Here is a 27,222-nt window from a genome sequence, read left to right as displayed (position 1 = left end):
GATAAATGCCATGATCGTGGTGACGGGGAGAAATTAATCCCATGAGCTGAACTGAAAAAAATGCAAATGCTGAAGTGAAACAGTTGGCAAAGGGGTGGAGCTTTTTATTATCCAACGGTGCTCTTTGACTGGGAAATACTGTGAGAAAAACACTCTTTGCTGGATCCGAAGCTACAGCATTCAAATTTCTAGAGCTTGACACTACTAAGAATCTTCAGAGAAAGTAAACACATTTTTTCTGTATATTTCTCACTAACATTGTCATAATTCTTCCTTTTTATTAAAAAAAAAAAGTTAAAGAAAACATAATGCTTTTCTTGCAAGTAGTTATCAAACATCATCTTCAATGTGGACATAGAACAAAATGCTTAGCTAGACTCAATTTGTTCTATCCACGGACGTCATTTACCGGAAGCAATATGAAAGATGAAGGATAAAGATACTTGTTAATTTCCAGTGGGTGCATTAAAATAGTAAATTTTAAATCTCTTTCTTCAAACAACATGTAGAACCAGCAAACTCTGTTTTGCTTTTCTTCCACACAGAGCAGACAATCATCCGTAGAAATTGGCCAAGCCATATTTTAGGCCATAAAACACTCCAAGAACTAATGTCGCCAGGGCTGATGATTGGGGATATTAAAGAAATAAAGACTGGGAAAACTGATTTGTTACACACACTTCAAGAGGAACCAATGAAGAGGCGATAAACAAATAATAAAACAACCGACAGGAAGATTAGCATTAGACTTTGGATTTGACCAGTAAAGACAGAAGTAGAAATGTTATAAAGACATTGATTATTGAAGAAGGTGGAGAACATCATAAAGATGGGACATCGCTTTTATTAACCAAACCTGTTTAGAGAAAAAAACAGCAGCCAGAACATGATATACATGGATGACAAGTGACAAAGGGTTACTGGCAGTGGACGTGTGGGAGAAAGGCATCCCAGCCCAAGGTCGGTACTTTTCCCTGTCTACATTCCATTGCATGATGGTGGGCTGCACCGCACTTTGACATTTCTGAATGCAAAACTGTGGCTTGAAGATTCTACCAAATAAGAAGTTGCAGTTTGAATTGTCTTTTTTCCATACTGGTGTTTTCCTGAGATTCAGAAGACTGTAACACTTCATCATGGAGAAGAGCTGTGTGGTAAAGTCTAGCCCCCTTCGACAGAAGACCTGCACCATAAGTAGGCAGTTCTTCAAATCTCCCATTACAGGCACTTTCACACATCACATTTAAAGGCAATCAAGGAGAGCTCTCATCTTGGCAGGCAACTAGCGAGTGCATCGGGTCTTGGTACGGTCACAAAGTTCATGGTGCAATGCAATAGCGGACAGATCTTTTCATGATCCTTCAACACTTCACTCAAGTGTTTCATTTCATCTGTTAGCTTTCCGATTTCTCTTTTCAGGGAGGTATTTTCTTGCTCAAGAGACTCATATTCCTGGAAGGAGAAAAAAAAAAAAGCCTACTCATAGTCAAAACATTCCTTTCAGTGCTTCCACCTTGAGTGTATTCATGTAACTGTAGAAAAACTGTGTGGTTTCTTATTACAATGTGCAAAATGCTAAGGAGAGACAGACACAGCCTGGGTGCTGGAACAGGGCAAGTGCTTTACGACCCGTGCCCTGACCACGCTGCAATTCCTTTTGTGACCCCGAAGACCAGGAGGTGCCGCTGGCCCTCGGGGGTCCCCAGCAGCCCAGGGCTGCAGGTGTGGGTGGCTGCGTCCCCGTGGTGGCCTCTTCCAGCCCTGGGCCACCCTGGGAAGGCAGCTCTGCACCGTCAGAGCAGAGAAAATGGAAGCACCAAGCGCAGGTAGGTGCCGGGAAAAGCCGGTGCCTGGCATTGCCGGTGAGGAAAGGGCAGTCCCTGCCCCAGGGCCAGTGCAGGGAAAGGCCGTTTACCCAGGTGCTGGCTGAGATGCACACCTAGCACAACGCGCCCGCTGCCAGCCACTCTCCTCCAGCCCTGACGGGGCTTGTAGCCACCTGCTCAGATGCCCGGGAACTCAAGAGCAAGAGGAGGGGAGCGTCATGCCAGCTGGTTCCCAGCCCCACTTTGTCACCCGAAGGCCTGACCGCTGCCTTGGTTATCCCTGACCCAGGCTGCTTTTGAGCTAAGGCTTCTCTGGCAATGAATAAGCTGCTATTAACTGCAGGGGAGTTTTGAGACGCTCTGCAGCATACATCTGTGACGGATGTGAGACTCGTGTGTCACATTTGATAACTGCATGTTTCAAGTGTCCCTGCTCTCAAGACTTCTCATCCCAAAGAGAAGTTCAGAGCCAGCCCACGAAAAACCTGCAGGTGTCTGCACCTCGCTGCTGGCCTAGGGCTCAACGCTCACCCACTCAATCTCACCTCCCCGGGAAAGCTTCAGAGCAAACTTCAAAGCCTACACATGCCTTAAAAGGCCTGTTTACCAGGCAGCAGGGAGAGCCTCTCGAACAATGCTCCTCTGGGCAGCCTGGCACTGCCTCTGCTGCCCTTGGCTGCAGAAGTTTGGATGCCCTTGCCCTCCCTCCCACCCTTCCACCACCCACCACCTCTCACCCAGAGACTAAAACAGGCATGGTCCTCCACTGCTGTAGCCAAACTCCAGCCAAGCTGTCCATCCTAGACTCTGGCTCTGCTCACCTCTTGTTGCCCCAAACCCCACGGGGCTGGGCTTTGGAGTAAGTGTTACTCTCCCATTGCTCTGTCCCATTTTCAGGGACGAGACTATCAAATTGTTCTTGCTAAGAATGAATGCCTATTCAATCAGATCTGCCTGCACCTGGAAAAACCTGCGTGCCCGAGAATGAAGATTCCCAGCACGAGGAAGATCCTCAAGTCCAGGAGGAACATCAGAGAGGCTGCAGGATGGCACAGGGCCCAGGAATGATTCCACAAAAGCCAGGGGTTACCCCTTTCCAGAAGTACCCCGCACCTGGCTTTCTCAGGCGCTGAGTCAGAGGAGATCTGGGAAAAACCAAACCCAAAACTCCCCACACTGTCCTTCTTGGCCTCTGCTGACTGTTGGCAGATCCTTCCACACTGAGAAAGAGAAGAGCCTGTGCTGAACCTCCAGAGCTGAACAACTGACTCAGCCACAATCACAGCAGCAGAACTAACACTTACCCCAAGAGCCCTGGCTACAACAAAAGCACTGTTGTGTGAGGTAACATCCAAAACCAGAGAAAGGGGATTCCTGTCCTCCAGCGTTTGCACTGGGGACACAAGAAAACTACACCACATTGTGATATTGAGAAGTATTAAGAGTTTCTGGAAGAATCAGTTACTTTCATGGTTTTTTGGAAACACCCACTGTTATTTATCAGAGCATACAAGTATAACAGCTAACTGAACCGAGCTCTCACGCTTGGAGGTTTTGAAGTTCCTAAGAAGCCTTTTCAACTGGGTATTTCTGTCTCACACCATAGTTTTAGAATTTACTTAAGCCAGCGCTGCCACTAAACAGCGCGGTCCCCTCCTCCTCCACCGCCTTCTCCCTCAGAAGGCAGCAAGCGTTCATCCACTGCCATAGCGAACATGATAAGCTTAACACTAATCCAGAAAAAAATGGGTTTGTTTTAGTCCAGAGGAGCCCTGTGATCCAGTTCACTGGGTGGTCACAGGAATAGCAAAAGAGGGAGGGTGAGGCGAGGGCAGGACCACGTCCCTCTCTCCCTGGCAGTGTCACCGACGGCAGAGCTGCACGGTCCGATGTGAGCATCAGTGTCCGGGAGTTCCCAACCAGGCACCCTGCGGCATGCCTGTCTCTGCCTCACACCCACAGCTCTCTGAGCTGGATTAGCGTGAAGACAGGCCCACGCCTGCTTAAGAAGTCCCATTTATTGTAAAGTCCTGCGCTTGGTACCCAAGCTGCGCCTGCAAAACATCAAGTACCCATTCACCTCGTGAAGTTTATCTGCTTTCTGAGTTTGCTTCTTCCGGCTCCTCTGTGCAGCAACTCGATTTTTTTCTCTCCTCCTTACCTTCCTGTCATCTTCTTCATGGCTCTGGAAGACATAAGCCAGAAACATCTCGCTGGTTTTTAAGGTGCACGTGGAGACTCCCGAAGTCAGGCGTATCAGGGGTGCTGAGCATGAGCACGTACTCCCAATTTCACAGCACCTAACCCCGGCCTCCCAGAGACAGCACGGTGCCCGCAAAGGGCAGCGCATCCCCCCGCCCCGCTGCACAGGTGGGGCCCGAGGCGGAGCGTCGGAAGGCGGCGGAGATGTCCGGGGGATGCGGCGGAGATGCCCGGGGGATGCGGCGGAGATGCCCGGGGGATGCGGCGGAGATGCCCGGGGGATGCGGCGGAGCCCCGCGGGCACTCGCTGTACCGCTGATGGGGGAACCTGGGCCCCCCCCCGCCACCCACGGCGGGGACCCGCGCACCCGCTTTGCCCGACGGGCAGCACTTCACGCCCGCCGTGCCCCGGCGCCAGCGAGGGGACGGAGGCGCGAGCGGCGGGGGAGAGAGCCGGGCTCCCGCTGCGCCCGCACCCGCTGCCGGCGGAGCAGCCCTGCCGCCCTCCCCGCCGCGGGCCAGCGGCGCTCCCCGCCCGGCGCTTCTCACGCCGCCCTCCCGGCTGCCCGCGGCGGGGGAAAAGCCGCGGACCGCGCCGTGTGGCGGCGGCAGGGAGCCTCCCGCGCCCCGCCGGCGGTTCGCCCGCTCTCCCACCTGGAAGAGCCGGCGCCACGGCCGCCTCCCGGAAAGGGAAGGGCCGATGCCCGGGGGGAGCGGGCACCCCCGACACGGCGCTGCCCGGCGTGACTCAGCCGCATATGCCCGCCCGCCTGGAGCGCCGAGCCCCCCCCGGCCTGCCCCTACCTGCTGGCTGCCCTCGGCCGCCGCGCTCCGAGGCAGCGCGCTGCCCCCCGCCGCCGCCGGGACAGCGCACGACATCCCGCCGGCTGCGGAGCCGCCCCGGGGCGCCGCGCTCGGCGCCGCTGGGCTCCCCCGGCCCGCGGGGGGTGGGAGGGGAGGGCGGGGCGGGGCAGGGGACGCACCGCCCCGGGCCGCCCCGGCCCCTGGCACACCCCGGCCCGGGGGCGGAGCTGCCGCCCCGTCGCGGGAGCCTCACCGGGCCGCCCCGCTGCGGGACGCTCCGCCGCCCGCGTGGCCGTCACATGGCGGCAGCCGCGCCGCGCCCCGCCCCGCCCGGGCAACCAGGAGCCCCGGGACCGCCCGGCCCCCCCCGGCCCGCACTGCCTCCCCCCGGGCCGGCCGCCCCGGCCCTGAGACCGCCGCGCCGGCAAGGGTGCCCGTCCCCCGGGACTGCTCGGCCCCCGGCAGCCGGGGGAATTGCCCGCATCCCCGGGGCACGGCGCTGCCGGGCAGGAGCTGCCTGAAAATCCCCCGGAGAGCCCCAGCCCCGGGGGGCGGCTGGGCCCGGCGCCGCTCCGGGCGGCCCGGTTCGTGCTTTCGCCTGCAGAAGTAACCGCCCCGCCGTTTCTCCTCTCGCCGGCTCTCTTCCCGGCGGCGGGGCGCGGAGGCCAGGCTGCCCCCGGGAGCGGGCCCGGCCCTCCCGCGGCGCCCCCCGCCCGAAGCCCGCCCGGCGCCGGGGGCCGGCTCGGCCCCGGCCGCTCGCGCCCGCCGCGCTCCTGCGACATCGGCTTTCCAGCGCGGCGTGAGCGCCAGCGAAGTGACAGCCGGCTCAGCCGGGGTTCGTGGGCGTGAGGGCCCGGCATCGGTGCTGGGATAAAGCGGTTTTCACTTTCGCTACTCGCCCTGTTCCTTTAAACAATAAGGAAACGCCACAGGCTTCTTGTAAAGGCGAAGCCAGGCGAGGGCTGCTGAGAACACAGTTGCTGCAGACGAAAATCTCTCTGTTCGACTGTTCTGTCGGGAGTACGTTAACAGGCTGAACGACGTTTCTTTTGCCCCTCCAAACACTTTCCTCACGTTTTAATTGAACCGTTATCTTGGCCCTCCGCTCTGAGGGAAGGGAAGGCGTTTGCACCGACAGGTACTTCAGCGACACCCTTGCTCTACCGCAGATGCATCTGCATACAGTAACTGACATGCACTCCTGGCTGTGCTCAACTCACAGGGGCAAGCGCAGGGCCACTTAACCGTTAAGTGCCCCCAAACTGCAGGGCAGTCAGTCATAACGCCCCAGGTATCTTAATAAATCGGATACTTCCCCATTTTTCTGGTTTCCCCAGAAGTTTGAGTCATCCAGCTTAGACGAAGATGAGGTTACAAAGTTTGCAAACTGAGTAAATATAGACTATCCTTTCAGGAAGATCTGGCTAATAATTCATGCTGAAGGTGAGAGAACTGCGCTGCCCGGGAGTTCAAGAGTCAAACCGAAGTCTGCGCTCTGCCACAGGTTTCCTGGTAGGCTCCGGGACCGTCAGCGTTACTGAAAAACCTGAGCAGGACTTCCCCGGTGGGAAGCGCTTCTCCCCAGCTGTTTCACCTCAAAGCAGCTTGTGTCTCCATCTTCCAGGCTACCCACACCTTTGCTTTTGCGCTTTCTCACAGCTCCTCCAACCCCGGAGGACTGAGTACCTGTGCGCCTTCTCCACCGTAACAGTGACAGGGACCCACAACTCAGACGGGCACCCTCGCCAAAGTGCCCTGAGCTCACCTGCGTCCCCAGACCGTGCTGGGTCTCCCGAGGATCTTACAGCATGTTCCCAGCCCCCTGGGTTCTTTAAAAGCAGTCTTGCTTCTCCCTTCCTCCGTCATCCAACATGCCGACACCAGGCAGGATGCTCGCCAAGGGGGTGCTCATGGAGGCGGCAGAAGGTGAGGGTTCAACGCCGTTCTCCAGCTGAGGGGATTCAAACCAACATCTCCTGGAAGGCAGCCCTAGCTGTCAGGCGGTGAGCGATTAGAGGGTGAATTGCTCTCAGCCGTGCCTTTGAAACAGTCTAACCTCGCATTAACTACACATCATGCGGTTAAAGAAGAGGACTAGAAATATGGGCACGGTGGAGACTTAGTTGGGACAGCTGCTTAAAAAGAGAGCACTGGGCTCCTTGCTGCCTTTGTAGCTTAAGCACAGTTGAAATAAACAGGACTAGAAGCTGGTATTTTCATAAGCTCAGGGAACAGCTATATTCTCTTGCAATAAAATCTGTGAACCGTGCAGACGAAATACCTCAACAGCCCTTCAGAGTGATCTGTGGGACAAAGAGCCCCCTTCCACAGAGGGACTTTGAACTGACCCCACACAAAGCTCTCACACTGTTCCAGGAGCAATGCTGCCATTAATGGCAAGTGCACAAGCAGGCTATCTAACAGCATTGGGTCCTGAGCCAAGAATTTATTAGTACTAAATAAATATCTACTTCATTGAATAACTCCCGGTGGCTGTAGAGTAAGGTTTCCAGGATGCCACAAATATGGGATAAGTCACAGGACACTCCCCTTGAGCCTGAATACAGCTTGCTCTGGTTCATAGTGGCAAAGGAAATAAAAAAGTCAAAATCTGCTTGTGGGAACAAGTTTCTGCTTAGTATTAAAGCTATCTCTGGTACATCTGTAGAAATGCCTACACAGTAATTCCAGGTAACGCAGTAGTAAAGACAGTGTTTCTATGCAGAAGAGAAAACAAGCCCAGAAAGCAGCCTAGTCAGCTGAGTTTACATTTTATAATGGCAGTTTATCAGTGATTTTTGTCTGCGCAGCCTACACGCACAGACTAGAGCCGCTGAACGCAGCTTAGCACGGCGCGGCTCTTCTGAAGAACGGCACGTATCAGAACTAGGTTTCAGAGCACCAGTGCGCCCAAGCTTCCAAAGAGACGTCGGTGTCCACATGAAGATTTCTGCAAGAGGAGCTTCCCTGCACGCTGTTCATAATCCCCTTTATTCGAAAACTACACACAGCAAAAGTGTGCATGGATACTGCTCGAATTTGCAAGTTTTTCTTGGGTAGGGACGGCCCACCCTCACGAGCAATAAGCACGTTGCTGACAGTACACACTAACAAACAGCGAGATGTTCCATCTCGCCCCCAAAAGCCAAGAAATCCAAACTCTGTTTAGAACTGTTCCCAAGCATCCATCACCATTGAGCTGTCTTACAAAATTCAAAGGCTATATAAAGAAAAACTACCAGACATTTCTTGATGCAATACCAATTCGCCCCAAGTTAAAAATAAGAAGTTTGGATGTTGTGACATTTCAGTAGAAGCCGGTTTAGACACTTGTCTTGCTCAACACTGCTGATTTCTATGAAAGTTAACCGAAGGACAAAAGGCTACTGGAATGGGAAAAAAATCAAGTATTTTATATATTTCTGCCAGTGGGAAGAATAGATCCCAGGCACTGCTAGTTGCCGGTATCACTTGCCGTAGAAATGTTTTATAAAACAGCTGAACATTGAAGTGTTGAGTTTAGCTCATCACAGAACTTGCATTTACACCTTCCATTGCCGCTTGGCAAAAAATGGCCACCAGAGATTTGTAAATTCACAGTTTATACGCTACACTTGGAGGAATCTTTATTGTTTTCTTTATCCTTCTTTGCACCATTTATTTGGCCAGTGTTTCCAAATGCATTTTTCTTTTTCCACCCAGCTGCAATTGAAACAAGGGCGATGGAGCAAGGCCCGACTGCCCTAGCTTAAGGCACCCATTCCTGCTTCCTTCAAATCCCGTGCAGACCGCCCGTCCTGCAGTCTCTTAACACTAACATGCACTGTAGGATGAATTCATTAATTCACTTATTAAGTCTTAATCCGCAGTGCTCGCCCTCCTTACTTCTTAAGGCATTTGTCCTACCTTGGCCATTTTAGATGGGACCTCTTCAAAGAGATGTGCCTATTCCTAACTATTTTCTGCACTTACCGATCATTATTTGGAGAGACTAGCAAGGTATCTTCCTATTAACATAGAAAATGTTCAAATATTGTCATGGTAGACATGCTAAATCTTGCAGGGTTCAGCTTAGTCTAGGAACACTCAGATGAAAGAGTATCTGTGGATCTTGGTGAAGGAAGCCATGGTGGGGATTTTCAACCCAGCACGGAGCACGCGTACTCAAAGCGCCCGGAACAGCAAGTCGCTGTGTGAAAAACCGTCCCAGTCACACGTTCCACAGCTTCGCAGCTCCAGTCCCTCTCACATCCTGTCCTCCCTTACATTAGACGCTTCGTAGCCCTGAGATTAATAACAGTTGTGAGTTCAAAGGCGGTAAATGGAACTACTTCAGTTACTCGAGCCAAAATTTAACACAGATGTCTTCTGAAGTACACTCACTGTTCAGTCACCATCTATTCCAGGATTAGAACTGACAACATTATCTGAAACTTTGATCTTCCTTAATTGATTTAATTTACTTTGTATAAAAACACAGGTTTGTATATACAAGAGCGACAGGAAACAAATATTTACATATGATTAAATATACAAAGTCCCAGTACAGATGCTCCCCCTTACAAAATAAATGATGCTAAAATCTGTCACACGTTTTCTCAAAAATTTTCAGTCTTTCAGACATTAAGTCAGACCTATCTTCTTACCACAGCACATTTCATTAACAAAGCTTCTAAAAAAAACCCCCTCCATCTACTGTGTGAGAAATATGTTACATATTAGACATGAGTATTTACTGCAAGCACATGCAATCATAAACCAGAAAACGTTATGAATGGTTAAGGCACAATGCTCAATTTAGTACTACTGTGCAATCGTCTAGGTACTAATGTGTAAAAAAAAAAAAAAGTAAGCTATCTCAACTTAATACCATTTACTGGTAGCCTATACTGATCTTTAAAGTTCAGTCAAACATCACAAATGCATACATGACCCAAGTCAAGATCCTGCAATGTGTAGAGATACTGTCCAGGAAACCCCCAGACTGCATAATTGGATTACAGGAAACGAAATATCAGGTGGTAACATGTGGATGGTCGAATCCTTGTTCAGAAGAGCACACTGCAAGTCAATACATACAATTGCTAAAAATCCAAGTTTAAACAAACGTGCCTAAAAATAATCCCAGCTGACCTAAATTCAGGAAAGGTGGAATAGCAGGGACCAATGTCACATTTGTGTGTGGATTTTCTAGAAACTGTAACATCATAGCAAATCTGGCATTTTCAATATGCTCCAGTGTTAATTTCTTTTTAATTTATTTATTAAAAAAATAGCCACCCGACTCAGTAATAAATGAACGTGCATTAGGAGAACTACATTCAGTTCCAACCTCTTCAGAGACATGCTGAATGTAAATGAGCACTTAGTGGTTCGCTAAAAGACTGCCCACATACATAAAGCATGTGCACAACTCTGAGAAGCATGAGAACTCAAGCTAAAGGCTGTAATAAAAGAGCAAAGAATGAGAGTTAATTGGCATATATACTTGTTGGATATCAGATGCTACTGGTATGTGTAGGCTTTCATATACCATCAGCGTAACAGTAAAAATAAAAGGATCAAAGACTAAATAATTAAGGAAGCTGCCATGTATAGCACTGAATTAGAGGGGAGACGACGGTTCAAGAAAAAAGGCTGAGCACACTGAACAAGAGTAGAACTGAGTTTCCAATCTGAAAATACTAAATGAGAAATTCATGCACTGAGACTAATTTTCCTCCGTCGAAGTGGGTAGCGTCTTCTTTCTGGTGAATCTGCAGCTTTTTTTCTTTTTAGCACAACACAAGGATTTTTACTGGTATCAGCGTCTGTTGGTGTGACTTCTCCTGGCGATACAAAATTTTGGACATTATTTTCCTCCTTCGCCTTGCAACCAGAGAAGACTTCTTGCCGCAGCTTGCAGAGTTCCAAGATTGGTTGCCAAGTTAACGCTTGGGAAAAACCTTCTGCTCTTTCTATTAGTGCTGGCAGAGACTGCAAAAACAAACCCAAGTATCTCAAGTTAAATGGGAAAAGTAATGGGTACAATGAATGAAATATGTTAATTAGACTGACAGGCACAAAAGCTTCAGTGTCTGTAGAGATGATCCTTAGGATGGCAGGTGAAGGTTGGGAACTCAGAGCTACCAACCTAACAGTGATCAGGGTTTCCGCTCAGAGGCCATGCAAAGAGTACGCCAAGTTTAAATGTTCCTTCATTACATCTCTAAGCTGAGTAAGTATCACAGGAACACCACAGTTCATGTCTAAGCTGGTACTGAAGTAATAAATGTCACGTGCTATATGAAGTTGTCAGGTCTTCAAAAGATCTTTCATTTTCCAGATGCTGCAGGTCCTAAAATCTCTGTAAAAATATTTCCTATAGCCACAGGGTAATCTTCCTTACTCCCATGTGAGGGGGAACGCTTTACAGATACATCTTTAGGTTTGGATTGCTGAAGTTGTATCTGCTTCAAAGTACACGTGTGGGCTTTTTTGTACAAAGCTATCACCAAGATGAGTTAGAATGCCTGTTTCGTGACATATTATCAGATCAAGAAAATGAAAAAAAAAATCCTCTTGGAGCACAGAGATCTCACCTTCATTGCTCCACTGATCTGTTTGGATGCCATTTCTGCCACCTGGTTCAGATCTGCGATGTAAGCATCTACAGAAAAACATAAAGCCCAAATAAACTTCTGAAACATAACTCCCTCCCCCAATACTTGCTATCGACTTCTTAGAAATCAGACAGAAAAGCAGTAGTCCCTGTATAAAACTTCAACCTACAACACATCCCTTTCATTATAGCATTGAGGACGACAGCTTGTATGTTTTATCTTACTATTACTACTCTTTATCACTCAAAATGTAGTAGTGTCTAGTAGTCTCAACTATAACAAGCCACAAAGTTCTTCACTAGAAAACCTACAGCTTATTCAAAACACGAGACACAAAGACAGTATTTAACATAAAGGAAGAGAACAGTTATAAAGGAAAAAAAAAGTTTTCAAACCTTTAAAGCTCATATTACATTTGATAAAAATGTACAGAAGAAGGAGAATAAACACAACTGTGGAGAAAATGAGATGAAGGAAATCCATTTTAAGGAGGGGAAAAAAATAATCTTACAGCCCCAACAGGTCAGTTTTTACAGTAAAGGCTACGTTTTTCTCCTGGCTTAACTTACCAAGCATTAATACCAAGAATAAAAAAGAACCAAGTCTAAACAGCATGAACTGCATTAATTCTGCTGGGTTAATAAGAAAAGAAAGAAAAAGCAGCTTTCAGGAACACTGAAGCAGACAGGGTGCAGAATATTGGGGGAAAATGGCATATATTTGATTTCAGTAGCAATATGGTAAGATCATCAACATAATACAAATTTTTGATGACTGATTTACAAGCAATAATAATTCTTTACTCAACAGTTAAACTATTTTGAGTTATTATAAAACTGATTTGCATGTTCTCCGCCATTATTCCACCTGCAATGCTATGGCATCAAGAAAAACTTAGAATCAGCAGATAGGCAAGCCTGCTCCTGGGAACTAAGCAGCCTCACCTCCACTACTATTATTTTTCTGTAGGGTTTCACCAGTGCCTGCAGTAGGATACAACATTAGATGGTGCACACACCCCCAAACCCTTTCCGGGTTAAACACAGCATTCTGCTTTGAAGTCAATCTCATTAGTGCTACTGAAGTTAATTTAAGTCAATCACTGTATTCTAGTACAGGGTCACAGTGATCCCCTGCTGAAACACAGTAAGCAGCAAGAGACGATGTTTTGTTAAACTGTCTGTCCGCATGCCCAATGTGCTGATCAGAGATGGTTTAGGAACGCATAATCCATGTATGAACATGGATGCTAAAATGCACCATCATTCAGACTTTGGAAGGAAAAACAGTCCAACAGCAGCCTCTTTAAACACACCCCAGAGGCCTACAAATGGACATTCTCTAAAAGAAGGGTATGTCCATAATGAAGTATTCTTACAGTAGAGTATTGGGATTGGAAGACTGGTGACTCTAAAAAATGGCAAGGAAGGAGTTAAGTAAAAGTAAAAATAATTACTTGGATTATTCCAGTTATACAGAAAGACCGACACACAGTTAAATGAAATTTGCCTGCAGGAGTTCAGCTTGACATGGACAGCATTATATTCCTCAGTGTTCAAGGCTTTCCAAAACATAGGGAAATGAAAAAAGGAAACGAAAGGTATTGAGTAATCTAAACATTTCTGGTTTCTGGCCACTGTACTTGCTAAACTGGGATACATAAACTTCCCAAAGACTACAGAATAGTAAAATTCAGCACAAACTCTATGCTATTTTGGCTAGGACCTCGCCGTTACCAAACCTAAAAAGGCAATACCACAGTGCAAGCTGTTACTAACTTACAAGAAGTAGTTAATTCACATCAGAAAAGCATAGATCCAGACACTAGAAACCAAAAGAAACCCAGCTATGAAGTGACACCCTTTACTGCTCCTGTTAGCTGCTCTGCTGCACAGGCTGGCATTTCTGGAAGCAGTGTCTCCTGTTTACAAAGAGGAAACGATGCTTAGAGTGAAGTCAGATGAGCAGGGTCAGAATTGGAAGATGAAGCTCAGCTTCTCAAACTTTAACACCACTGCTTGTTACACCAGCTTCACATCATGTGCAGTAATCCATAGTGAGACTTCTGTAACCATGCTTTTCAACTTAGAACAGCATTGGTAAATTCTGTCATTTTTCAATACTTGAGAACAGGCAAGATGAAACTTTCAGTTTCTTAAGGCCAGCCTCAAAAAAGCACATCCCAGTCACCAAATGCAAAATACACCACCTTGTTCCAAAGAGTTTGTATAAGGAATCTTTCAAAAGCATGTAGCAAACTTAAGACGTTGTTTGCAGTTTTGTTTCTTCATCAACCCTTACAAATGACACAGGCAGGATAAAATTTGATGCCTACTTTGCAAGTTAGGAGAGTCAACACTGCCATCACCGAGTACTACACAACTGCTTTCAATTCCCTGAAGAAACTTGACTGATTAGGAAGAGAGACTGAAGCATTTCTAGTATTCATGTAAAAGGCACACAAGACCAGTCAAAGTATAATGTCAGCGATCCAGCTAGTTCCCCATATGGCCTCCACCAGTGGTGAAGGAAAGAAGTAAGAAAACCTTTTGAGGGTAACTCTGTGACAATTTCTACCCAATACCCACAGAGCAGCCAACTTTTGCCTTTAAGTACAGTGCCTAACAGCAGACAGCACTTAGAAGAAGAGAAATGAGTACAAACTAATGCAGCAATACACTCAGTTAAGACAAACTTCCAGCTATTTTAATTAATTATTTAAACAGTCAATAATCTTAAACAAGTTTAAAGAAAGCTTCTTAAACATTTACAGCTAGCCAGTGGTAGGCAGTGTTTCCTCAGTACAGCTGCCCTCCCCGCGGAATCTTTACCTTGAGAAGGCTGTGATCTTATCTCTTCTGGTGTTACAAAAGGCTGGTAGAGCTTCTGCATATTCAAAAAAAGAAGAATTCTGAAATACTCTCTTGGTTTAATAGATATCTAATATACACACAGCAGTCAGAACAATGGAGAAAGGCTAATACAAGGAGATGGTGGTGGTATTATTTAGATAAAGAATGTATTAGAGGTACTGTTTATAGATACTCTGTTACTGGAAATAGTGTTCTGGCTAACACAGTTAAGTTCACTGCAAACACGTCTCCAAAATCTGCTTTAGTTTTCAGAATTCTAATTATTACAGCATGACAACTAAACTGAAATCCAGGCATTTTGGAAGAAGCATTGCCACCTGCTGCACAACTGAGGAAAAAGAGCTGCTCTGGCTTCTAAGGAGCCATTCACAAAAACAGTATGCTTTCACAGAGGAGCAAATTTGAACAAAGGGTACATTAAGATAAAAAGCTAAGAAAAAGAAAACTATTTAAATGACTACATTCTAGCCCTGCAATTACTTATACATGAGTAAGAACACTCTCCTTCACCGACCAGGCTCTCTGGCTTTTTGGTTCTACTGTTAGTCTTGTGACTTGACATCAGTTAATTGTGACATTAACTAATAATAAATAATGAATACAACTAATATTTAGTTATATTAAAGGTGGAATTAGAATTAACTACCAGGGAAGAAGCAAACAAAGCAAAGACATGGGAACGTAAGTTATATCATCTGCAAGTTAGTATTTTTCTCCATTTCAGGAGCTGTTCCTCAACCTTCTTCAACCAAAAACAAGTAGGAGATAAGTAAATTATTCCTCCCTGTAGTTTTACCAGAGCAAATTTTTCACAGTTCACACATGTTCTTAGCAAGTTTACGGTAACAGCTCCAAGCAGAAGAACAAACATTGCTTGCATTATCCTCAAACATAACAGAATGTATTGACTGAAAACCTACAGGATGATCTCTTCCTTTGGCAATTATAGGGAGATCACCACACCAAATGAGTGGTTTTCTCCAGATAAACTGCAGTTAATTACCGCGTCTTCATAGCTGCACTTTATGCCTCAGAAAACATGCATCACAGGAATAGCTAGGGTCAGAAAAGAACATAAAAATTCCTCAACCAAAAGCAGAGAAACCACTAGTACCTTCGCAGAAGTAGCTGAGAGGGGAAAAAAAGCCACTTCATTTACAGAGATAAACAAAAAACTTTCTGTATTTTGCAGACACTTTTGATTAAAATAATCACCTAGTTGTGGTGGTGTAAAATTTGAAGAGGACAGCAACAGAAAAAAGGTAGCATGAGAGGCATTCTAAATAACTAATTCACTTCGGGACTCAGGTAGAACATAGCTGTCCTTTTGCAGAAAGGTTAAAAGGTCTTGTTAAATCTTGGTGTTATGCAATAGCATATTTTATTTTAGTTTTTTGTTTGTTTGTTTGTTTGTTTGTTTTACATACTTGGTATATTGACAAAACAGAGAGATCACAAAAAGCAATTATCAGATTTAAGACAAACATATACCCATGCACTTTGACTTACTGTAAATCATCTATGCCTGGCTAACCCTGAGAGTTACTTACTTTTGTCAATTTTAGTCCTCAGAAATGCAATACAGGCTCTTAAACAACTTTCTAAAAAAAATCCCTGTCTTCTTTAGTATAGAATCATAGAATAGCTGAGGTTAGAAAGGGCCTCTAAAGATGGTCTAGTCCAACCCCCTCCTGAAAGCAGGGCCAACTAGAGCAGGGCCCCATGCTGTCAGGTTTTGAGTATCTCCAAGGATGGAGACTCCACAGTCTCGCTGGGCAACCTATGCCAGTGTTTGACTATCCTCACAGTCCTTTTTAATCTTTATTTTTAAATGGTTAAATGGAATTTCCTGCATTTCCATTTGTGCCCATTACCTCTTGTCCTTTTTTTTTCCCCTAGAAAACTGACTCCTAATTAATCAGCAGGTAAGCAAAAGGCAGGCTTAACGTAACTGCAGGGAAGAAATTTAGCAACCAAGGACATGACTGGGTTGCTTAATGCCAGTAATTACTTTACACTCAGTGTCAAAAAAACCCAGAGAAATTACTTTACCTATTAATTAACGCACACTACTTTTTTTTTTTTTCTTTCTTTACTGAAAGTACTTACTCAGTGTAGTCATTAGCTCAACAAAAGTGCTTAGGAAAACACAGACATCTTTTAAAAAGTCATATACTGCACATGATAATATCTGTATGTATCATAACATTTAGTACTTCAACCAGCCTTCAGCCAAGGATTTCAGAAACCCGGATTTGACAAGATAAATAGGTGTATACTGGCTTGTAAATCATGAGTCATCACGTTGAAGCAATCTGCTTAAGTAATTTGCTTATTCACTCATAGTCACACCACTTTGTAGTAATCCTCATTTTACTGAAGAACAAATTAATACAAAGAAACAATTCCATTATATGACGAAGAATCAAAAGCAACCATGGGAAGGAGCTTAAAGATCAACATTTGATGATTTATTTGTTCAAGTTACACGTGGTCAGCAGCTACCATATGCAAAGGTTTTCTGAAAATCTTAGGTTACTCACCAACATCTCTTGCTCTGCTTTCATGGTTTGGATAGCATGCATCAGTATCTTTTTAGGCCACTGCTTACGCTTTGTTGTTGTCTCTACTATTAGTTCATCAAATTGATCTTCAAGAATTTTGATGTTGGAACCTAAAAATTACAAACACACAAAGTTATTGTAGGAATTCTCCTACAATTTTTTTTGAGACAAAGTTATAAGGAGAAAGACAGCTTTAGATCTGAAATAAGAAATCACGCGTGATTATCAATGAAGATAAAAACATCTGTCTTGGACCTCTTTGTTAAGGTGATACAGAAATTGGAGCACAACTTGACGTTGACCAGTTACTTTTGAAGTAAGGGAGCCAGTGAGAACAGGGGAGGCAGGGAACAATCTGGGGAAAAACCCAAAATGTATTTTTCTCTATGCACTCTGAATCTATAAAGAAAATCTCACAAAGAAATGGTTTTCTTTTGAGAAAATTTGTTTTTCAACTGAAGAAAAGCAATGCAAGATGCAGCAAGAAAAATGGTTTATCTGTGTAACTTACAAGCTTTAAACAAACACCAACTGTCCAACAGTAATTCGAAGCCTAACTGATTTTATATCATATAGAGCACAGATATGCAGTTTAATTTAAAAATCCAGCAATGAATTTTTGACAATATGCAATGCCACTTTAATCAAACAGGGTTCCCAGAAATACTCTACAACCTGAGGACATCTGTAATTACTAGTCATACGGAGTTTGCAAAAAACCAAAACATGTCTGCTTTCAACATCTGAGGCCCAAGAGACTGTATCTGGTAGAAGCTAACCTTCATAGCTTGCTTTTCCAATCAAAATACCTAGAACGTAGTTTCAGCTCGACTGAAGTATTTTGACTACTGCTACCCTACTACAGGTACTCAGCTTCTTCAAGATTGCAATTAAACTCAACAATTTTAAAAGCTTAAGACAGTATTTTAAAACTGGTTTCAAATTTAGTAAATGCCTGCGCTGCCTTGACATCACACGCCATCATTACAAACTATAAAAATTAAGAGTTATAGAAGAAAACAGAATTAACCACTCAATCTTCTATCCTAACTGAAAGGTAGTGCATATTTCTATATTCTTCCATCTGCACACTCCTATAATTTTAATCCCCTGGTGGAGATTGGAAACATTGACAACAGTCTTGCTTTTTTATTTTTTTAATTTAATTTTGCAAACTCCTTAGCATTTAAATTCACTGTCCCCACTAATGTCTAGAGCACAACTTCCAAGCCATGCAAGGTTTTCAATCTAGTGATAAAGAATGGGTTTTGAGCTCCCCCTCTTGGTCAATCTGTGCAGAATCAGGTGATTGTAAACCTCAGAAAGGTAAAATCAAGGTTTTAAGAGTCTGTGGGTTTGTTTTGTTTGTTTGTTTTAGGATCACCATGAAATCATTTAAGTATAGACAGGAAAGACTTAAGCCTCTGGTCAACGTAAACACCGAAGGCACAAAATGCCAGAGCACTTGGTGATTCCAACTGGATCAGAGATAGGCAAATGAGAAAATTTATGTCAATTTAAAAAGCACAATACAGTCCTTACACCTGCATTATGCCAGCTGTAGGAAGATGGCCAGCTGTATGTCAGCTGGCATAAAGTTAGACTTGTACAGACAAAGGCTAACTTACTGAAAATAACATCCAACTGGAAAAAGTTTTCCTGTTAAGACAGTCCTCTTACGAATTTTTGAACAAACTGGAACTAGTTAAGTGAGCCTGGATGAGTTCAGCATTTTGCATTGTGAGACCAGTGCATTTTTGACTTTGCAGTCAAAGGAGTTGGAGTTTTATCATTCTAGAACTACAACTGCAGAAGCTTCCTGAGCAAAAAACAGTTCAAGGAGCTCCTTCTCCATAGCCAGTTCAATATATCTGTATTTTCGGCTTTATGCAACTGTAAAAAGCATCAAGTTACAGGCAAAGAACATCTAACACTAACACAGGCGAGCAAATGAATTGCACTGAAATTTTCTTTAGACACCAGACTAGCAAGAATCTCCACTACTATTATTCAAAAGACAGTAATTATAAAAATATTGTATATAGTGCATATAAATATATGACTATATAGCAATAACTATAAAAAATTACTTAATTTGTGTATTAAATAGTAGCAACAGACATACTACTAGGATCTCTTGACAGGAAGAGATATTGGCCAATGTCCCTAGCACAAAATCACTCAGACTGGAAGGGTTCTCAGGCGGTCTCTTCTGAGTCAAGCCTCCTGCTCACAGCAGGGTCAACACCCCGTTCAATCCAGGTTGCTCAAGACTTTCATCCTGTTGGTTCTTGGAAGCCTCCAGTGCTGAAGACTACACAAGCTCTCTGGGCAACCTTTTCCAATGGTCAGTTATCCTAATAGTGAATTACTACTTCCTTACATCAACTCAGAACCTCCCCTTTTAATTTCTGACCCTTGCATCTGTGCACCTCAATAAATAGCCTGGCTCCATATTCTCAGTAACCTCCTCGTAAGTACTGGAAGGCTGACTTGTCTTCTCTGGGCTAAAGAAGCCCAGTTCCTTCAGTCTCAATTCATAGGGCAAGTGCTCCAGTCCCCTGGCCATCTTGGCAACCTCTGATGAACTCACTCCAGTTTATCAACAATTTCCCTATACTGGGGAGTCAAAAAATGAGTGCACTACTCCAGATGTGCTCTAGTGATTGCAGAGTGAAGGCAAATAATCGCTCCCTTGGATCTACTGCCTACGTTCCTGTTAACACAATACACTAGGCTGGCTCAGGGTTAGCCTGCCAGGACCTCCAGGTCCTTTTCATTCTCTGCCCCTGCAGGGGGTTACCCCTTCCCAGATTTAGGGCTTTGCTTTTTGTCCTTGTTGAATTTCACGAGATTCCCATAGATGTGTTTCTCCAGCCTGTTTACATTCCCCTGAATGGGTGAAGACACCTTCCATCTCCTCCTCCAAGTCACAGTTAAAGACATTAAACAGAATGCATCGCAGAATAGACACCCGAGGAACTCTGCTTGTAATCCACCCTGAGGTAAAAGTATGAACAATTAAACCCTACCTACACCATAACATCCTAGCTCGGACGCTCTGGGAGACTGTCATTGAGTACTGGAGCAATTCCAATGGAAGGACACCAAGAAGGTTGGCATCCGGAGCACATGATGTATGAGAAGGAGCTGAGGGAGCTGGGTTTGTTCAGCCTGGAGTAGAGAAGGCTGGGGGGTAATTTAACTGCTACCTTCAGCTACCTAAAGGCTGGTTCTAGAGAGGACAGAGGCAGGCTCTTCTCAGAGGTGTGCAGCAAAAGGATGAGAGGCAACAGATACATTACAGTAAAGGACATTCCAATAGGCCACAGGAAAAAAAATTCACCACCAGGGCAGTCAAACACAGAAACTGACTGCCCAGAGAGGGCAGGAAGCCTCCGGACTTGGATCCTGTTGCTGTGTTCTAGCTTTAAAAATAGATCACCTTACCCTATTCCATTAAATGTTGTATATTCCCTTTATTCTGATAAGAGAAGCTGATGAAATAGAACACACTCTTCCTCAATCTCCCAAATGAAAAATCTGGCTTTGAAATACTGACTTTCTACAAGCTTGCTGTAGACTTTCCAGCAAGGCAGCTGCCATTAAACTTAGTTAAACCTTTATTTTCCCATGTTAATACGAGATACTCTGGGAGTCTCTAAGCTACCTTTCTCTAGCAGTCAAGAGCAGATCCTTTAAGTTAGGCAGGCACCATACTAGTGATACCCGGAACTTGTGCCTCAAGATCTGTAACGATCTTGACAGAAGTGTCAAACAAGCAACAGTTCTTCAGATAAAGCACTTTCCCCTTCCCTTTTCTCTTGGATACAGGTCCCTACACGTCTTGGTTACCCTTCTTTTTGTTTATGAACACTGCTCCGCAAGAACTGTGCTCCTGCAGTGCAGCACTTCTGAGCTTTACACAGGCACATCTGAGCTGGAGTTTGACCTTACCTGCTGCGTGAGCATCCTTACCACCACAGACAGCTGGGGGGAAAACTTCCCAATTAAAAATACCACATGCAGAAACCAAAACAAAACCACCCCGCAGGAAATTAATGGAAACCAACACATACCACTCTGCAGCTGGGAGTCATCCGAAGTCTCCTCCCAGGGCTGTCCATTAATGGTAACGTTCTCCCGTACCGCTGTTTCAAAGTTCTGCAAGACATGGGAGAGCTTGAGAAGCCGTCCTTCAGGCACAGCAAGGCATCACCTGCCGCTGGAAATGCCCCTCCTGCCTCACCGCCCTGCCCGGGTTGGCCACCTCGGGGGGAACAGCTACAGAAACGCGGTAAGCTAAGGGCTGACGCCATGGGGTGCCTCAGCTTTGTGCCGGGCCCCCGGCAGGAGCGGGCACAAGCGCTCAGAGACGAGATCCAGCAGCGCCGGCCCTCCCCGCTCCCCCCTCAGCCTCACCCAGAGCGCGTCTCCCGCGGCGGCGGGTCCGCCCGGCTGCCCCTGGGCCAGCGCCCGCACGAAAGGCGCGCAGAGCGCTATCACCTCGCCCAGGCCGCGCCGCGAGCAGCACCGCACCCGCGGGTCCCGCCGGGCGCCGGCGGCCGGGCTCAGCGGCGGCCCCGCACCCGCCTCCCCCGGCGGCGGCACCGGCGGCAACAACGGCGGCGCCGGGCCGGCCGCCATTTCCCGCCTTGGACGCAGGGAAAATGCCGGCCCGGAAGCGGAACCCGCGGCCTTCCCCCCTCTTCCCCTCAGCCCTCGGCGCGGCATGGCGGTGGCGGTAGCGGTAGGGTCGGTGGACTGCCACTGCCACCTCGCCGCGCCGTGCTTCCAGACGGTGAGGCGCGGAGGGGTGGGCGGGGGTGTTGGTGGTGGCGCGGCGGCCCCGGCGCTAAGGCGGTGCGTCTCTCTTGCAGGACGTGGCGGCCGTGGTGCGGGCGGCGGAGCAGGTGAGGCGGCCGGCAGCGACCCTCTCCCCGCTCCTGCCCGGCCCCGCCGCCCGGCCCCGCCTCAGCGGGACGGGGCGTTCTGTCTGCCGCAGGCGGCGGTGTCGGCGCTGGTGGCGGTGTCGGAGCAGGCGGGGGAGTTCGGGAGCGTCGTGGCGCTGTCGGAGAGGTGCGAGGCCGGCGGGGGGGGAGGGCCCGGCGCCCACCCGTGTCCCGGCCGCGGGGAGTGACTGTCGGCGTGGGAGCTGACGAGGGACGCGCTGCCCTCTTCCTTGGTCAGGCCGGCCATTCTTTTTCTACTTCAAACTTGTTTTCTCTGTGGTCTCCCTCACTACTGATATCTACTCCGTGTCTAGATTCCCAGGGTTTGTTTTCCCGTGCCTGGGAGTTCACCCCGTTCAAGAGGTTTCTCCAGAGGAGCAGCGCAGCGTTACTTTGAAGGTAAAACGCAGGCAAGTTAGATTAGCACGGCTATAAAGTACTGCTGGGACTGCTCAGGGCAGACGATGGGATGCTCTAGTCTGCCTGATTTACCTTCAGATCTGCTCACTGATTTTTCTGCGCTGCTGTAATACAGAAGACCCAGCAGACCAAATCCCAGGGTCTCTTAGCACATCCATTTGTCCGTGTTAATCGTAAAGCAGAATTGTTCACTGCAGTCATCTGGCCATGTTACTGCAGTGAAACAGTTTTAAAAATCCCAAGGGAGTGCTTTGCTTACAGCGAACAGCATGCGTGTGTGTTTGCAGATGTCCCTTTGTTAGCATGGGAAGTGGAAGGTGACCTGAAAAACTTGGAGAGCTGTCTGCAGCCATTTAATGTTACCAGGCTTTTTATGGGCCTTGTTTTAATTACCTCTTCTGCTCTTGTGGAAAGATAACTTGAAAGGAAGGGCCATTAAGTAAAGAAGGGAAATCCTGAAGGTTTTTAAAATCTGTCTGACTGCACAACTTGCAGTAATAGTAAATGTTAAGGTACAGAATTTAAGAACAATGAAGGAAACTCCAATTTAATCATAATGCTGAGTTCATACCCCTTCCATCTTGTAAGGGCAGTGAGGGTTGCATCTTTAATTTGTCCTTGCAGGATCTGGATGCTGCATTGCCGCTTATAGAACTCTACAAAGATAAATTGGTGGGGATTGGAGAAGTAAGTAGAATTCTGTAATTTGTTTAAATGTCTATGGCTTCAGCAGTATCTGTCACTAGAGTTACAAAAACTTAGTGAATACTTGGTTTTGGTATGCAATAAGTATTGCTATCAGTCTGAACAAACGCTAAGTCTGATTTGTAATTCTCTTAATGTGCTTTCCTTCATAGATTTGCCTGAATCCCTCTTTTCCGTCATTATAATTATTAGGTATTAGATGGCATTTATGCTGGTGGATTTAGTAGGAAGAATTGCATTTATCATCTTATACCATCTCATTTATGCTTTATCATCTTATACCCAAATGTCTTTTGACCTGTTGTTCTCTGACACAGTGAAGTGTCAAGTCACATTGATATCCTCATTCAGACCCTTCCTGCCTTCTTCCCTGACAAAGTTAGGCTAAGCTATGATTTCAGTACACAACTTGTACGGTACTTTTTTCTTGTGATCCCTCATCTGTCTGTATCCATGTGTTGTCTCCTGTCTTAGATTTGTTTATAAACTAATTGAGGCTTGAAAGCTTTAGGGTAGAGTCTGCCTCTTCTGTGTGTTGGTACCAGAGGGACTGATGCTGGTTCTGCGGTGGCTGCAGAAAAAGCAGTTACTGGCAGAGCTTTGTAGTTAAACTTGCCATGTGGTACTGTATATTGAGGACTTTGGTTGGTGTAACTGTGAATGGGGCTGCTTTGAGAAACTTTAGATTTTGCCTAAACAGGTTTAAATCAAAAAAAGCATAGAATTAATGGGTAATTTTTGCTAGAGATAGGACTAAAGCTACAGGTTTAGGTCAGAAATTCTACTTGTATTGGAGATCCAGATTTGAGATTTAATCTGAAATAATACTCAATTGAACATAAAACCCCCAGAAAACTAGTTACAGATTAAAATGTTAAATGCACTTGTTAGTAACTATCTGCCCACAAATACTTTCACAGTTGAAAAGCTTATGGTTGAGAATGGATTCCTTTCTGAGTTAAGCTACAGCTGAGCTCATTTTAATTGCAGTCTCTAGTTTCAAAGCATTTTTTGCCTTTATATATGGTATTGTGGTTTAGTCAAGCATTAGGTCTGTAAAATTTTTTCACTTCTCTTCTTGTACTCTAGGTTGGCCTAGATTTCACTCCCAGATTTGCCAGCACGGATGAACAGAAGGAAGGACAAAGACAGGTTTTGATCAAGCAGATTGAGTTAGCAAGAAGACTGGATTTGCCTTTGTAGGTTTTCAGTAACATGTGGAAATATGTCCCAGAATTTATAGTTACTAAGAGCCCACAGAACTTTTCTTCCATGGATTAACTGGCATTAGTGTCCTGTCAGTCTCCAGTTTGAGATTTAATTATAGAATTTTCCTTATGTTTGCACTTGAATATGGTGGTCTTCTGTGTCCTGTCCTTGCTATGTTGTTCTGTATCTTCACTGTAGCTAAAATGATTCATGTGTAAGTCTCTAGATTTTTTTTTTTCCTGATAAAAGGTGTAATACAGATTTATTATTTTCTTCCCAAGCTGCTGTTAGTTTGTTTGTTTACAAAAAAAGTATTTTGCTGAATTTCCTAATGCTGGGCCTCTCCTTGCTGCGCAGAAATGTTCATTCCCGCTCAGCTGGAAGACCAACCATTAATCTCTTGAAGGAACAAGGTATGTTTTTAATGCATTTTCTGTTGTGGCTTTTGTCAACAGAATTTCTTCAGTTGTGCCATGTCCTCACATCAGTTTGTGTACATGAAACTTGGGAGGGATGCTGCAGAGATTCTCTGTTCATTCTTCATGGGACCGAGGTCCCATTGGAAGCTGACATCGCAGACCTACTGTAAACACTGCTAATGATTCGGTTTGCTTCTTTGAGGTGCTACAAAGGTGTTGCTCCATGCATTTGATGGGAAGCCATCTGTAGCAATGGAAGGGGTGAAAGCTGGATACTTCTTCTCCATTCCTCCTTCCATTATAAGGAGTGAACAGGTAACGTTTAAAGGGGTTTGCTCATTCTTGGTGCTTGGGGATTGCAGGTAATAGCTGACAGCTTATTATGGTGGCAAACATGACTCTTTTCATGGTGCAGCTCAAGAATATGCTTGTTTTTTAAGTCTGTACAGTTTGAAGCAGTACCCACGTATGGTTGCTGTCACCTGACACGTCTCAATAGAAGTTTCAGTTGCTTACGTCATTGTGCATCTTTACTGTGGCTAGACTTCTCCCTGGGGCTTTTTCAGGGGGAAATTTTGGCTAATACATTTCAGCTATTCCTGAGAAACAAGGGTTAAGAAAATAGGCATTCTTTTCTTATTTTAATGTGCTTTCTGGTGAAGTCTTCGGAAGCTTCTGTCACTGAACTGTTTTAGAGTAGGGACATGACACATGGAAAAGGACTAGTTTCTATCTCAGTGCTATGGCACTTTCTGTTCAAAAGGAAATCTGCTCACAATTGGCTAAGTTACAGACCTTTGGAAAAATTGTGATTATCACATGGTACCCCCAGCAAAGAAGCAGCTAAATTGCTTAAAGACAGCATTGGTCAGGTTAAGCCCTTGATTTGAGACTGCTCTTTTAATTTCTACTCTGGGCTGCTGCAAGCTATGCTCACTTCTTATTTTGGGGTAGGAGTCTGTTTCCATCCTGCACCATCATCACTTCCTGTGATAAGCTCAGGAAATGTAAGAAAGCAAAAGGCATGATTCAAGTAGAGGGCATGTGAGGGGTCAACATAGATGAGGATGAGGTTAGGAACTTGGAGAGAGGAAAGCAGACTGGGGTTGAGGGGTGAAAGCAGAGATGGGGAAAAGGTACACAAATATATACAGAAAAATAGCAAAATAAAATTGCATTGGCAACTCTAAATATAGGGTGTTTTGTGCATTGTAACTACATGATTTAATAAATAACAATGGATTCAGTGTTTAGGTAATAGTACCTCAGATATTTAGAAAACAGGATAATCCTAATTTGAAGGGACTTCTTGAGCAGCTCCTGGTATTCTTGCTTCCTTTCTGAAGTTTTTGGTAAAATGCAGACAGTGGCACTAAAGTCTTTTGATGTTGCTTTTAAGTGCAGATGATATCTTCCCTTCATACATTTTTTTCCCACAGATCTAAATGCATAAAGCGTTTAATAGCTGTCTTATTTTCTTCAAGAAGCAGAAGCTTGTGAAACTGTTACCTCTGGAGAGTATGTGCTTGGAAACTGACTCTCCTGCTCTGGGGCCTGAAAAACAGGTAAATGATGGGGAGGAGGGACTTCTATGTATGTATATCCAAACCCACACCTTATGGAGGTCAGTTACTGTCACGGGAGACTGAAGTGTAATGTAAGCGTGGGTACAAAGGATGTAAGAGGTTGCCAAGTGAAAATTTGAGGTGGAACAAGTCAGTGTTCCTGAAGCTGGGAAGGGAGAAGAAATTCCAGGAATGGCCAAAGGGGAAAGTAATCTAAGAAGAATAGATAAGTGTAACTTCTCTGGCACGCATGCCGCAATGTGACTGAAGTTGTGTCAGGAAGAACTGAATCTGAAACACCTGTGATCTGTAAGGATCTGTAATTTGGTATGGTTTTTTGTTTGTTTGTTTTCAGGTGAGAAATGAACCAAAAAATATTTACATTGCTGCAGAATATATTGCCAAAATTAAAGGAATTCCAGTGGAAGAAGTTATAGAAGTGACTACACAGAATGCACTGAAAGTATTCCCCAAACTTCGGAACTTTCTTCGGATATAGATTCAGAAACTGAAATATATGGTATTGCAGAAACTATTATTTATGGTGTAATTAATAAAACCAATGTGCATCTTGTCTTGAAGTGGAGTTTTTCTGTTGGAAAGTTCAAAAAGTGAGCAGACTGTTATATAGATGCATAGGATGAATATAGGGAATTTCTCAAAGACCTTTGGTATGCACCATTGTCATCTCTTGGATATGATAAAGACAGGTTGTTCATTTGCATCTCTCATGTCTCTGAATGAATACGTTGTGAAAAAGAGCACAATAAAATTGCCAGTTTAGTTTCTCAGACTCCTTGCTCAGCTGCTCCTAGTCTGGGAGATGGCTAATGAGCAGTGCTTAATGTCCCCCTCATTCCTTAATTTCTGCTGGCTGAAAATCATGGTTGTGGGCCCACTCTTGATATGAAAGCCTCTGTTAGGATTTGCAGACTGCACGTCCCTTTCAGAGCCATTAAAAAAACCTAGCTGGATGGACATTCTCTGTATGTTGTGTTGGCTAGGCTCTGTGAGGGGTGCAGAAGCAGCACCTGATTTCCTTCCAAATACAGTTGGAAGGAAAGAATTCTAGTCCTTCTGC

At 45.4% G+C, this 27,222-nt stretch overlaps 3 protein-coding genes across 3 annotated transcripts; 1 reads left to right on the top strand and 2 right to left on the bottom strand.

The window, feature by feature from the left end:
* Nucleotides 1-1,266: 1,266 nt before the first annotated feature.
* BATF3 (basic leucine zipper ATF-like transcription factor 3) lies at nt 1,267-5,692 on the bottom strand. Its single transcript, XM_059835767.1, has 3 exons — nt 5,581-5,692; nt 3,907-4,013; nt 1,267-1,452 (listed from the first exon to the last, which is right to left on the bottom strand). The coding sequence occupies exons 1-3, from the start codon at nt 5,690-5,692 to the stop codon at nt 1,267-1,269; spliced, it is 405 nt and encodes a 134-aa protein (XP_059691750.1).
* A 3,586-nt stretch (nt 5,693-9,278) lies between these two features.
* On the bottom strand, nt 9,279-21,605 carry NSL1 (NSL1 component of MIS12 kinetochore complex). The gene is made up of 6 exons (XM_059833913.1): nt 21,294-21,605; nt 20,951-21,035; nt 16,851-16,981; nt 14,266-14,320; nt 11,414-11,481; nt 9,279-10,808 (listed from the first exon to the last, which is right to left on the bottom strand). The coding sequence occupies exons 1-6, from the start codon at nt 21,603-21,605 to the stop codon at nt 10,530-10,532; spliced, it is 930 nt and encodes a 309-aa protein (XP_059689896.1). The 3' UTR covers nt 9,279-10,529.
* Nucleotides 21,604-26,709, top strand: TATDN3 (TatD DNase domain containing 3). Its single transcript, XM_059835917.1, has 10 exons — nt 21,604-21,672; nt 21,752-21,784; nt 21,877-21,950; nt 22,138-22,222; nt 22,868-22,930; nt 24,038-24,147; nt 24,515-24,570; nt 24,779-24,891; nt 26,061-26,141; nt 26,497-26,709. Exons 1-10 carry the CDS (start codon nt 21,604-21,606, stop codon nt 26,638-26,640), a joined length of 828 nt encoding a protein of 275 aa, XP_059691900.1. The 3' UTR covers nt 26,641-26,709.
* Nucleotides 26,710-27,222: the final 513 nt, after the last annotated feature.

Source organism: Gavia stellata, chromosome 2, assembly GCF_030936135.1.
Source record: "Gavia stellata isolate bGavSte3 chromosome 2, bGavSte3.hap2, whole genome shotgun sequence".
NCBI classification, from domain to species: domain Eukaryota; kingdom Metazoa; phylum Chordata; class Aves; order Gaviiformes; family Gaviidae; genus Gavia; species Gavia stellata.
The sequence above is the reverse complement of the archived record's forward strand: the minus strand, read 5'-3'. Positions and strand labels throughout refer to the sequence as shown.